Raw genomic sequence first — 13,864 nt, forward strand, 5'->3', positions numbered from 1 at the left:
GGGGCGATGCACTGAGACAGTCCCACAGAACTCCTGGGACTAGAGGTCGGAGGTGCATAGCAATAACCTCTGACATTTGGGTGTCTTTTAAAGATAACATTTACAACAGAAAATGGCAGAGTAGGAGGCCGCGGGGTTCAGTGTGTCCATGGAATCAGCCATTAAGCTGGAAAGAAAATTATCAGAGTCAACTATTTCGGCACTCTGGCACCTGCTCAGACACGGCAAAGCCAGGGGACCAGTCGATGAAGGGAGACACCACCAGCTTCAACTGTTAAGACCTCTGTCAAGTCACAGGCTGACAACAGAGACAACAGAACAGGACCTTCAGTGACTGCGCGCGACAAGGAATACAAATACAAGCTGGGCAAAAGTGGCTTGGAAAAGTCACTGTGGGGACAGGAGACTGAACCTTTCAACACGCAACACAGGCGGTTCCCGAGGAGGGGCCAGCCTGATCCAGCGTCACTGCATTAGAATGCCCAGTGTCTGGCTCTCAAAAAATGACAAAGGTACAAAGAAACTGAAGTTGGCGCATTCGCAGCAATAAAAGGATTTGACAGAAACTACCTCCGAGGAAGCCCAGACATTAAAATTACTAGTTAAAGACATTAAATCATCTTTCTTGAATGTGCTCAATGGGCTAAAGGAAACCATGGAACTAAAGGAAATCAGGATGATGGATGAGCAAATGAGTAATGCGGTAAAGAAATGGAAATTATAGAAAAGAACCAACCAGAAAATTTGAAACTGAAAAGTGGAACAACCAATGAGACATTTACTAGAGAAGGCAGACAGGAACAGGCAGTCATCACTTGAAGATGAGGCAGTTGAAATTACTCCGTCTGAGGAGCAGAAAGAAAAAAGGACGAAGAAAAACAAGCAGAGCCGGTGGTCTCTGCGGGACACCGTCCGTGTACCAACCCTCGCGTAATGAGAGCGCAGAGGAGGAGAAAAGCAGAGAGATTATTTGAAGAAATAATGGTCAAAAACTTTCCCAATTTGATGAAAAACATAAATCTACACATCCACGAAGCTCCATGAACTTCAGACAGGATAAACTCGAAGAGAGCCACGCTGAAATGCACTGGAGTCACATCGTCGAAAGAGAAAATCTCGAAAGCCACAAGGAAGAAGCGATTGCTCACGGGCAAGGTTGCTCAGCAAGGTTGCCGGCTGATCTCACCGGAAACCGTGTGCTCCAGAGCGCAGCGGGACGGCATATTCACAGTGCTGGAAGAAACAGCCGAACACCCTTTAAGGATGAAGGAGAAACTAAGACGTTCTCGGGCACACAAAAGTTGCGGAGCTTGTTATTAGTAGACCTGCCCTACGGGAGATGCTAAGGAGAGTCCTGCGTCTGAAATGAACACTGGACAGCGACCCGGACTAGAGAACGCTGGTGGCGTAACGAACACGTGATTAGAAAAGCCAGTGTTGTTGCACTTTGGGTTTGTAACTCATCTCTTTTCCTTACAGTTTAAAAGTAAAATTCATAAAACGCTAAATGCACGTTAATGGGAACACGATGGATGATGATATGATCTGTGACAATGACGATATAATGGGGGAGGAGTGGAGACGTGTGAGCACTAGGTGGGTGTCATTCGGACTAGGTCGTCATAAGTTTAAGACGTTAATTGTCATCCCAAAGGTAACCACTAAGAAAATAACTAAAAAATACATAGGAAAGGAAAGAAAAGAAGGGAATCAAAAAAATCAACTAAATTCATAAACAAAACAGTAATGGAGTTGAGGAACAAAAGGCATATCAGACGTACAGAAAACAAATAGCAAAGTGGCAGAGTCAGGTCTTCTCAGTAATTACTGTAAATATAAATGGGTTAAACTCTCCAGTTATTTTTTTCTTTCTTTTTTCACTATCCTAATGGGGATAAACTCTCCAATTAAAAGGCAGAGATTGGCAAAATGGATTTTAAAAATACCTATATGCTGTATTTAAAGGACTCATTTTGAATACAAAGATAGGAAAAGGTTGAAAGTAAAATGTTGGAAAAAGTTATACCGTGAAAATAGAGTATTTTAATAATGGCTATGTTATTATCAGGCAAAGTAGATTTTAAGTCAAAAGGAATAAGATAAAGAAGTTCAATATATATTGATAAAAGATTTCACTTATCAAGAAGATACAATTGTAAACATATACATACCCAATAATCTCAAAATACATAAAGTAAAAATCGACATAATTGAGAAATATACAGAGACTTTAATACCTCACTTTCAACAACAGATAGAACAACCAGATGGAAGATCTATAAGGAAACAAAGAACTTGGACACTGTAAACCAATTAGACAAAGCAGACATATACAGAACACTTAAACTAGCAACAGCAGAGTACACATTCTTCTCAGACACACATGGAACATTCTCCAGGATAAACTATACGTTAGGCCATAAAACAAGTTTTTTTTTTTTAATTTTTTGAGACAGAGTCTTGCACTGTCTCCTCGGCTAGAGTGCAGTGGCGTCATCCTAGCTCACAGCAACCTCAAACTCCTGGGCCCAAGCGATCCTCCTGCCTCAGCCTCCCAAGTATCTGGGACTACAGGCGCACACCACCATGCCTGGCTAATTTTTTCTGTTTTTAGCAGAGACAGGGTCTTGCTCTTGCTTAGGCTGGTCTCGAACTCCTAACCTCAAGTGATCCACCCACCTCAGCCTCCCAGAGTGCTAGGATTACAGGCGTGAGCCACCACTCCCGGCCATAAAACAAGTCTTAATAAATTTTAAAAGATTGAAATCATTGTAGTTGTATTTTTCCAACTACAATGGGATGAAATTGGAAATCAACAGCAGAAGGAAAACTGTAATACTCATGAATATGGGGAGATTAACACACTCTTAACCAACAGGTCAAAAAAGAAATCACACAGGAAATTAGAAGATACCTTGAGAAAATGAAAACCAAAACACAGGATACCCAAATTTATCTGCACACAGTGAAATCAAGAGCAATCTTGGAGATTTGTAGCTGCAAACACCTGCGTTAAAAAAGCAGAAAGATCTCAAATCGACAACCTAACTGTACAACGTAAGGAACTAGAAAAAGAGCAAACCAAACCCAAAGCTAACAGAAGGAAGGAAATAAAGACAATAAAGATTATAGCAGAGATAAACAACATAGAGAACAGAAAGCAATAGACAAAATCAGCAAAACCAAAAGTGGGTTCTTTGAAAGGATCAACAAAACTGACAAACCTCTAGCTAGACTAAGAAAACAGAGACTCGTTACTAAAATTTGAAATGAAAGTGAAAACATTACTACCAACTTCACAGAAATAAGGATTATGAGAATACTATGCACTGTTGCATGCCGCAGCATACAATGGAATATTAGCCAGGAAAAGGCATGGGGTGCTGATACATGCTACAACATGTATGAACCTTAAAAATGTTTAATTCCGCTGATAAGAAACATCTGGAATGGGAAAATTCATGGAAACAGAAAGTAGACTAGAGGTCACCAGTGGCTATAAAAATGAGTTACAGGCCGGGCGCGGTGGCTCACGCCTGTAATCCTAGCACTCTGGGAGGCCGAGGCGGGCGGATTGTTTGAGCTCAGGAGTTCGAGACCAGCCTGAGCAAGAGCGAGACTCCGTCTCTACTAAAAATAGAAAGAAATTAATCGGACAACTAAAAATATATAGAAAAAATTAGCCAGGCATGGTGGCACATGCCTGTAGTACTCGGGAGGCTGAGGCAGGAGGATCACTTGAGCCCAGGAGTTTGAGGTTGCTGTGAGCTAGGCTGACACCATGGCACTCACTCTAGCCCAGGCAAAAGAGTGAGACTCTGTCTCCAAAAAAAAAAATGAGTTACAGTTTAATGGTTACAGAGTTTCTGTTTGGGGTGATGAAAAAGTTTTGGAAGTAGTGGTGATGGTTGCAGGGCAATCTCCGTGGGCACCAGGAAGAGGATATCGGTCTCAAAGTCCACCACGGTCTTCTTCTTGGTCTCCTGGGACGAGTCCTGGGCCCAGGACTCCGTGTAGACATCAAAGGCGGATTTGGCCCCTGTGGGCCCCTTGGCGATGGTGAGCCCACTGACCAGCTTGTAGAAGTCCTCACTGCAGGGACCAAGTGGCACTGACACTCCCTCTGTTCCAGTGGGAAGGTGTCTGCCCACCCCCCGCCCGCCAGTGTGAACGTCCTCGATCCCAACCTCCCCAACCCCCACCCACGCTAGAGCCTGCCGCCTCCGGGCTGGCCCCCAGGCCATCCTTCCCAGCAGCCCCCCAGCACGCATCGCCCTGGGTCCTGCGCCCCCTGCTCACTCCGTGACATCCTTGTTTTTCGTGTTGACGACTGGCATGTCCATGCCGGCAAACAAGTGGCCGTCCATGTTGTTGGTGCCTGCTGTGTAGTCCATGTCGGCAGCGTTGGCGTACAGGTTGACAGGGTCGTCGGGGATGAAGTCTCCGTTGATGACAGGGGTGAAGCCCAGATAGTGCAGCACGGGGTCTGGGGGGAGGGGAGGCCGGCAGGTTCCTGCACCTCCCAGTATCCGCCTGACCCTCCCCTTGGCCTCCTGGGCCGTGGGTGGAGACCTCTCCCTTCTCTGACCCAGACCAGGGTTTCTTGGCCTGGGCGCTGCACACGTTCAGGCAGGATGATGGTGCCGTGGCGCGTCCCGAGCAGAGTCCCTGGCCTCGACCCGCTCGCTGCCAGGAGCACCCTCTCCCCAGTTTGTGATAATCAACGTCTCCAGACTTTGCCAGGGGCCCCAGGGGTAGAGCCACTGGTCTAGAAGCCAGGTCTGTCTTCTTGCCTCAGTGTCACCCTCTCTGTCCTCCCTCTCTTCTCGCTGGACTGAAGTCAGGAAGGAGGAAGACCCAGAAGCAATCGAGGGAACTGACGGGGAGGGAGGCAGCCGAAGACCGTGCGAGGCCTGCATTGCCCTCCTGCCCCCTGAACTGGCCCTGGAGGACCAGGCAGCCGGCTGGCAGGGGCGGGGTGCGCTGGCTGTCGGCTGGCAGGGGCGGGGTGCGCTGGCTGTCGGCTGGCAGGGGCGGGGTGCGCTGGCTGTCGTCAGGCACAGCCTGATCTTCCAGTGGGCCTGAACTGCCGCTGTTTGTCTTGCCTAGCGCACAGGCTAGTTCACGGTAGGCGGAGATGCAGGTGGCGGCCTGCGCTGCCCTTCGCCTTGGAAGGAGGAGCAGGAGAGAACTGTCGCCCACCAGCCGATGCCGACACTCAGGCGTCTGCAGACGGCCCCAAGCCCTCCCGGGTACAGAACACTGGAGCCGGAAGGGCCAAACGCCACCCCAGGTGTTCGGTAAATGATTGCTGAATGAATGAATGAACGAATGAATGGCTGTGTAGCACACAGGCTCTGGGGCTGAGGTCTGTGGATCTCCCCAAATTCTTTGCTGTTTACTGCATACGTGTGCAGTGTTGGGGGAGTGGGCTCCAAGCGCTCATCAGCTCCCCAAAAGGAGACGTCCATGACTCAGGGAGGGTAGGAAGAAAGAATGCCCCTCACTTACGGCTACAGCCACTGAGGCCTGTCGGGGGGCTGGCAGTGAGCTACCTGGGGATGCCAGCAAGTGGGTGCCTGTGCCCTCCCCGAACCTCGAAACCCCACGCACCGCCCGGCAGCGCCCACTCACCCTCCATGCCTGTCAGAGGCGACTTACAGGCCAGCGTCAGGGCTCGGGGCTCAGTGATCTTCAGGCACTTGGCCATCCCGGCGGTATCGTCCGCAGGGCAGCCCACCTTCTCAGCAACCTGGGAGCGAGGCAAGACAGGCAGGCAGGTGAGACCAGTGCTCGGGCGCAGGACAGTGTGGGGCCAGGAGGGGTGCCATGGAACGGAAACGAGGAAGCCCCTGGCCCATCCGCAGTGAGCCCCTGCCCGCCCGCCCTCTGCCACTTACCTTTGTGGCCCAGAAGAGTGGATTCTTCTGGATGACCCAGGGGCTCAGCGCCACGCCGCTCTGGCTGATGGCTCGCCGGATGAGGCCCTTGTTATAGGGGGAGAGGGTCTGCGACACCCAGAAGTCCCGTCACCAAGCCTGCAGCCCACCCTGCCACCCCGGGCTCAGCTGAGGACACCCCAACAGCTGAGCTCCAGCCCCATCCCCACCAGCTCCCTCCCAAACCCGGGGGGCAGGCCGTCCCTCCAGGGGTCCCCAGACCTACAGAGAGACGCTGGCACCTCCAGCCGACTCCCCAAAGAGGGTGATGCTTTTGGGGTCCCCCCCGAAGGCCGCGATGCTCCTCTTCACCCAAGCGATGGCCATGTGCTGATCCCAAAGGCCACAGTTACCTGGCGGCAGCGCAGGGGGAGGGGCCTTCGTCGGGGACCCTCCGTGGTGGGGACGGGCGCTAGAGATGAGCAGCCCGGGGCCCGCACGCAGCAGGCGTGAGTCGGCACGGGAGGGCGGGACGGTCCTCCCCAGCGTGGACACCCCGGCAGAGCCCAGGATGGGGGGTGGCAGGTCCCCAGGGTGTGGAGGGGGTGGGGGTTGGGGCAGCGCAGGGGGCAAGAGGCCAGGCTCCCGAGTGTCCCCTCCCTGCTGCTGTCCCTCCTGTCGCCTGTGCCCTGCAGCGTCTGCGTCTGCTGTGTCTCTCACCTCAGTGTGTCCTTTTCTGTCTCTCACTGGCCCTGCCTGCCTGGCCTCTCTCTGAGCCTCCGTCTGTCCACTGTCTGTCTGTCCCGAAGCCCCTTTGATTTCGCAGCTGCAAAGGGGCTCCTGTGTCTCACGACTCAACTCCAGCTTCTGGGCCTTTCTGTGGGACTGTCAAGAGTTGTCTGGGGTCTGGGGCTGAGGATTGTCCCCGCTCTGGGCTTGGCACTCTTGGGGTCTGGACGCCTGCTGTCCCCTCCTCCCCGTGCCAAGGTTCCCACGCACCTGGCAGGTTGGTGTCCCCAGTGCTGAGGAAGCCGAGGGGCCGGTGCGGTAGTTGAAGGTGACCACGATGACGTTGCACGTGTGGCTGTCTCCTCCCCATCGTGCAGGCGGCTATTGAGGAAGCCAGCCCCGTGGCCAGCCCCCATGAGGAAGGCGCCTCCATAGACGCAGACCGTAACGGGCAGGTCCTGGGAGACCGAGGGGGGAACGGTTGGTGACCCCCGACACCTTGTCCAGCCCTCTCCTGAGCAGCAGGTGCCCCCCACCCTGGGGCATGGCTGGGGGGGGACACGTGGGGTGCTACCCTGCTCGGGCTGGAGGACCACCAGTGGGAGCCCCTCCCATCTCTGAGCATTTCAGGCAAGTTCAGCCTCGCTGGTCCTAAACACAGCCAAGAGCAGGGCGGGGACCCTGGCTGCTTGGGGGGTTCCCATGGAAGTGGGGGAGCCAGACCTTGCCTCCTGCCCTGGGGGACCCAGATGTTGAGGTAGAGGCAGTCTTCATCCCCGTCAGTGCTGTCCTGGGTGATAGTGGCCTGCAGGCATCGCTTCTTGAAATCCTTGGCCTTCAGGGTCCCTGCGGGCAGCAGGCGGGGCTGGAGTGAGGGTGGTGCCCACCGCACCAGCCCCAGCTCAGGGCAGGCCCAGCACCCGCCCGCTCCCACCTTGCCAGCGGGGTGTGGCTGGGGGTTCTCCAGGGCCTTGGTGGGGGCGGCGGATGGGATGCCCTTGAAGATGTCGACAGAGTCGCCCAAGAGGCCAAGCTTCTTGTTGACACCTTCCATGAAACCTCCTTCCGTGTACACCACGCCCAGCTGGGAGCGAGGAGGGTGAGGCCGGCTCAGGCCTGGTTGGTCCGAATGCAGAGGGGGTGACCTGAACAGGCTTCGAAGGGGACAAATCCGCACCTGAGGCCGAGGCAGGACTCCCTACCACTCACCCCTATCCCAGGGGGTGTCAGCTCCCTCAACTACTAGTGTTCCCACTGGGGAAGCCTTCCGAGAGGGGGGGTGGAGATTTGGGCTCTGGCTATGGCCGCCTAACTGTGACATTGAGCCTCAGTTTCCCCATGTGGAAGACGTGTGAAACCAGTGTCTCCCTTGTGGCCTGTTTGCATCAGATGGGAGGCCTGTCCACCCTAGTGGACGCTCACTGTGCACTGGGCATTTCAACCCAGCCGTGAGCTTCCCGAGTCCTTCTTTCTTTCTCCTTCCCTGTCTCCCCTCACGGAGCCCAGCTGGCTGGGCATGCCGTTGGCGGCCCGATGCCCGAGTGCCTGTGTGCCCTGCTGGGAAACACCTCACTGAGGTCCCGCCCCTGGCCATCAGCTCTGCCGCCGTGTGCCAAGGCACCCAACCTCACGAGGGGCTTGGAGGCTGGCACTCCTCCGCCCATTGTCCCTGGGGGAACGGAGCCTCAGAAGCTCTCCTGCTGCACGTCGCTGTGCTGGGAAGCATCTGTCTGTCCCAGTGCCGCCTCTGTGTGTCCCTGGTAAGTGGGGGAGCGCTCAGCTTGCCTGGGCAGCGTGCGGTGGCGGCAGATCGCTGCTGCCCACCTCTCACCTGTGCCAGGCTCCAGGTGGGAAGCACAGGGCAGCCTGCACCCCCAGGCCCAGCCGGGGTCCTAGCGACCCTCTGAAGTCTAGTCTGGGCACCCCCCACCACGCTGGGGTGGGGGAGTGGGACAGCCAGAACTGCAGCAAGGAACCAGCCGGAAGTGACACCTGCAGGCGCCTCGGGCAACACCTGCAAAGCATCCAGCCTCTTTGTTCCCGCCCCATCCCCCAAAGGGGCAGAGGGCCACGGGCAGGAGGGGTGGAGAGCAGAGCCTGGCTGGGCAGAGGGGCCCCGGCCCGAGAGACAGCAGGTCAGAGTACAGCGTGGTGGGGGCCGGGGTCTCCTGCGCGAGTCCCGCCGGGGGCAGGACTGGCCGGGCGTCTTGGTCTTGGCGGGGCTGCACGCCTCGCGCCGTGGAAGGGCAGGCGTATAGGTCCCCCGGGAGCTCGCGCGGCCTCCTGGCTCTCACCCGGGAGGGATCCAGGCGCAGGTGGGCGGGGGCGACTCCCCTCGGGAGGGACACCGAGCCGAGGAGCGCTGGGAGCCAGACCCCTGCGTTGGGGTCAACTAGGTCTCAGGTTCCCGTTCCGGAACGGGAAGTGGTGGCTATGCGACGCTGGCAAGCTGCTTGTCTGTAAAATGGGGACGTTGACCTCAGGGGGTGCTCAGCAGAAGGAGCTCACAGGGGACGGGGCATGTGACTTCTGGGACAGAGAGGGCCGTGGCTGCTGGTAGAGCCGCCAGCCTCAGCAAATAAAAGTGCAAGGGGCCCAGTTCCTTTTGGATTTCAGATAAACAGTGAATGGTTTTTTAGTGTAAGTAGGTTCTAAATATTGTGTGGGGCAAACTCACACCAAAAATTATTGGTGGTTTGACTGAAATTCAAGTTTAACTGGGCGCCACCACGAAAGGGAACGCACCCAGGAGCCGCCTGTGGGACTGGTGTGGGTTCTCCTTCTTGGGCCCGTGACTCCGTCTGTCTTCCCTCCTCTGGGCCCTGTCCCCACAGTGACCAGTCCTGGTCCGGTGGCGGGAGAGAGAGGGGCCCCTGCCCCCTGCTGGGCTCCAGCTTACCTTCGCAGCACTCGCCGCCACCCAGCAGCAGGTGAGGCCCAAGACAAGCAGCTGCAGGTGCGCCACGGTGTGGGTCTGCCTCAGGGCGCCCTCCCTGCGGGCTTCAGGTATTTATGGGGCCTAAGCCAAGGTCACGTGCATGTGCACGTGCTCTGGGACACACACAAACACACATCAGTGCAGGGATGGCCCTTCTTTCCCAGGGCCGGCTGCTCCCGGGTGCCCTGGTGCCCGCAGTGCACCTGTGCAGGTTGCTGCCCACTCTGTAGGTTGCAGAGGCAGGTGGCGGGTCGAGGGGGAGCTGCAAGGCCGGGGACCGGCTGGGCTTGGCTCATTTCCAAGGCTCGGCGCGACCCTCGGAGAAACGCTCATGCTTGCTGTCTAGGCCCCGCCTGGGCCCAGCTCAGCAGAGGGAGCTCACAGGGGACGGGGCATGTGACTTCTGGGACAGAGAGGGCTGCAGCTACAGGGCGCCAGTGTGGTTGGCACTTGTTATCTCCAGGAGCTTTCAGTGAGGGCCCCCTGCAATCCTGCTCCAAGGGTGTGGGGGAGATGTCACCATCCGGCGTGATGAGTCCCGGGAGAGAGGACAAGAGGCTCTGGGTAGACACGGAGGTGGCGGTGGTGGCAAGGGGGCTCTAGCCCACCCTTAAGGGCTTCTCTGAGGAAAGAAAGGGCCCAAGCAAAGGCCCTGGGGCACACACGGGCAGAGAGAGACAGAGACAGGGAGGGCAGGAGGCAGAGGGGGAGGGGAGAAGGGAGGGAGAGAGGGAAAAGTGAGCACAGAGGTCTGAGGTCATAGCAGAGGAGGCCACTGATGTTTTCTGTGAACATGGGTTACCCTGGTAACCAGAAAAGCTTGAGAAAAGTGAAAGACCACCATGAACAGTCTTACGATGGTGTCTTTAAGAAGCTCAGAGCATCTGAGGTCACCTCTCACAGAAGACACTCAGATGGTGGCCCTGCCCACTGCGCAGTGCTTTTCTGTGATGGGGACAGTGGCAGTAGTGGCCCCAGCCCTCCCAGTCAATGGCCCCTCTGGCCCGGCCCTGGCTGCCCCTTCCGGACCTGGAGCCTGTGCTTCCTACACCCACTGCAGCCCCGCCCACGCCACCCCTGCGGCCACAGCCAGGGCTGCATCGACCTACAGATCCACTGCTGTCCCTCCGTCTGCCAGCGCCCAGACCTTCTCTGGGCTTAATGGGCAGAGGGGGCCGGAGAAGGGTGGGGAGGGTTGGGAGGGAGAAGCGAGGGGGAAGGGGCCCTGCAGGTGTGGCCTTGGTATTGCCCAGGAGGAAATGCATTTACACCCGCCTTTTGCCCAGTTTAATTCTGAGAACCTGTTCTTAATAAAGGAAGTAGTTCTGAGCTGGGTGGGAGGATGACCTTTTGTGCTCAGGGACACTCATTGCAGCCTTGTTTATAGTGGCTGAGCAGGAAAGGGGAGAGACAAAGAAGGTTGGGGAGAGGGTTGGGGGCAGGGGGGAGGGAAAAGGAGGCCTACTTTTTGCTTTGTTTTTGTTTTTTAGAGACAGGGTCTCACCACTATGTTGCCCAGGCTGGTTTCAAATTCCTGGCCTCACGCAATCCTCCTGCCTCAGCTTCCTAGAGTGCTGGGATTGGGCCACTGCACTCCAGCCTGGGCAACAGGGCAAGACCCTCTCTTAAAAAAAGAAAAGAAAGCTACTGTAAACACGTATTTGTGTGGACATAAGTTTTCAATTCCTTTGGGTAAATACTAAGGAGCTGTGATTGTCAGATCATATGGTAGGAGGATGTTTTATTTTTTAAGAAACTGACAAACTGTCTTCCAAAGTGGCCGTACCACTCTGTATCCCCAACAGCAATGAGCGAGAGTTCCAGTTGCTCCACTTCCTCACCAGCATTTGGTGCTGTCAGCTTTCTGGATTTTGGGCATTCTCATGTGTGCAGTAGTATCTCAATGCTTTAATTTGCATTTCCCTGATGACATACGCTTAGGATATCTTCTTATATGCTTATTTGTGTATTTCTTTGGTGTGGTGTCTGTTAAGGTCTTGGGTTCTCTTATTGTTGAGTTATAAGACTTCGCTGTATATTTTGGATAACAGCCCTTTATCAGGTGTCTGTCACTAATATTTTCTCCCAATCTGTGACATGTCTTTTCATTCTCTTGATAGTGTCTTTGGCAGAACAGAAATTTTTTAATTTTAATGAAGCACGGCTTATCGATTCTTTCGTGGATAGTGCCTTTGGTGTTGTGTCTAAAAAGTGATCGCCGAATCCAAGGGCACATATGTGGATTTGCTCTTATGTTATCTTCCATAAGATAGAAGGTACAGTTTTGTGTTTCACACTCAGGTCTGTGATCCAATTTGAGTTCATTTTGGTCAGGGGTGTCAGGTCTGTGTCTAGATTCGTCTTGTTATGTGGCTGTCCAAGAGCTCCAGCACCACAAGGCCCACATTCCAACAACGTGGGTGGCTATCAGTTTATTTAACAAGTGGCCCCACATGGTCCTGCACAGAGGAAGTGATCAATGAACACTGAGGACTGAATGTCCCCACAGACACCCCAAAGAGACTAACGTTGTCCGCCCAGTAACAGAAGTCGCCAGCTGGCTTCCTGGATACATTTGTCCAGTGTGTCCGTTAGTGGGTCCTGCTTTTGAGAACTCACTTTCTGCGGCATTCATTTCAACCAAAAGGGATGTGGCTAACACGTGAGGTCTCGGGACCTCCTTGAAGCCCCGGGTGCCTGCCCCTGCGTGCCCGGCCCCTGCCCTGGTGTGGACTGTGCGGACCCGCTGCGCCACAGCCCCGGGCACTTCTCTGACTCCTTGGTTCTCACAAAAGGCTGGGACAGGGAAGTCAAGCAAAACTAGGGGCCGTGTGTGGCTGTCGCGCATCGACTGCCCTGTGGTAATTCAGTGGACAAAATTTAATCTCAAAGTCCAGACTTGCTGGAAGTATCAAAGTTTTAGATTGATAAAAGTGATAAAGGAGAAACTAACTGAAATGATAAAACAGCACATAGAGCTCAGGCAAATAATTTTTTTAAAAAAATTGCTTTTGGGGGCGCTGGAAAAACAGTTTTCCAAAGGGAAGTTTTCCTGTGAGGGCAAATGCACGTGTGCCGACGTCGTACAAAGCAGAACTGCAAATCAGACACAGGTCCCACCCTGCCACCGCCACTTCCAGCCGTGTGGCCTGGGCCTGTCGTCTTCAACCTCTCTGAATTTCGTATTTCCCCGGTATCTACCCACAAGGAAACTATCGGTGAGAAGGTCTTGGCACAACAAATATTAGAGTCTATACTTCTAATTGTTTATGAGATGCTCTAAAAGGAACACTTAAACTTTGATTTCAGCAAAGAAACATCCATTTAAAAGTTGTAGGGGACCTATCAGTAAATGGCCTAAACACACAGAGAAGTTACTTGAGTGACCACTTGGATCTGGAAGCACAATCGTGCATCTGTAGCAGAATTTACCTTGAGGAGAAAGAGCAGTCTCCAGCCGTGCTACCCTGAGCGCGCCTGATCTCGTCTGATCTCGGAGGCTACGCAGGGTGGGGCCTGGTTAGTACTTGGATGGGAGAAAGAGCAAAGCAACTTAAACCATCCTTAGTAGCCTTATTATTTTATCATATATTACTTTATGTAATTTATAATTTGTTATTTAAATTCATATGCTTTAAATGTCATCATTATGACTTACTATAATATCTTATATTTTGAAACTAGCATTTGTATGTTATAGGAAAAAGAAAACAAGTAGTTATGCTGGTGTTGCCGGGACTCAAGACATTCAGCACAGGTGAAAAAAGAAACAAGTGGAAAACTAGAGAAGTAAAACCCTGTAATCTTACATTTTAATTGGAAAATATCTGCATGGATTCATAACTTGTTTTTCTCTTTGTGAAAAAATACATTTTTCCTAGCTCTATTCAAAAGCCCTAGCAGTAAGGAAGCCCCACCGAGACTGGGGTGGCTCCACACCACTCACCCCAGGGAGGGCACCCTGGCCTGGGGCAGGAGACGCCTGGGGCCCTCGTGGCAGCGGAAAGCCAGGCACCAAGGACCAAGGGTTGTGTCAAAGGACTACAGGAGCAGACCTGAGGCCGCCCTCTGGCCAAAGATGGACAAGTTGGGCACCAACATCCTGCGACTGACAGAGGCAAACCTGAGAGCTTCCTTAGAAGCCCAGGACCCCGGCCCCACCCCACCCCACCCCACCCCATCATCACCGGCCACTGCGAGGCACTCGCTCATTATTCCGAAAACTGGTGGCGGGGAGAGTCAGGCACTTCCCCACCTTTTCTGTCCAAATGGCATTTCGGGTCATCAAATAGATGACGAGGAAGAGTCCTTCATGGAA

The 13,864-nt window shown here is 53.9% G+C and overlaps 1 protein-coding gene across 1 annotated transcript; it reads right to left on the minus strand.

Annotated features, from left to right (window-relative positions):
• Positions 1 to 187: 187 nt before the first annotated feature.
• On the minus strand, positions 188 to 9,648 carry CEL (carboxyl ester lipase). The gene is given in 15 exon segments (XM_012639642.1): positions 188 to 271; positions 3,918 to 4,092; positions 4,300 to 4,486; positions 5,635 to 5,752; positions 5,901 to 6,008; positions 6,162 to 6,292; positions 6,879 to 6,914; positions 6,917 to 6,955; positions 6,958 to 7,066; positions 7,289 to 7,296; positions 7,332 to 7,454; positions 7,543 to 7,551; positions 7,554 to 7,692; positions 9,508 to 9,558; positions 9,643 to 9,648. Coding segments are annotated over 15 exon segments (1,323 nt in total).
• Positions 9,649 to 13,864: the final 4,216 nt, after the last annotated feature.

The sequence above is a fragment of the Propithecus coquereli genome, unplaced genomic scaffold (genome assembly GCF_000956105.1).
Source record: "Propithecus coquereli isolate 6110/MARCELLA unplaced genomic scaffold, Pcoq_1.0 Scaffold142, whole genome shotgun sequence".
Lineage (NCBI taxonomy): Eukaryota > Metazoa > Chordata > Mammalia > Primates > Indriidae > Propithecus > Propithecus coquereli.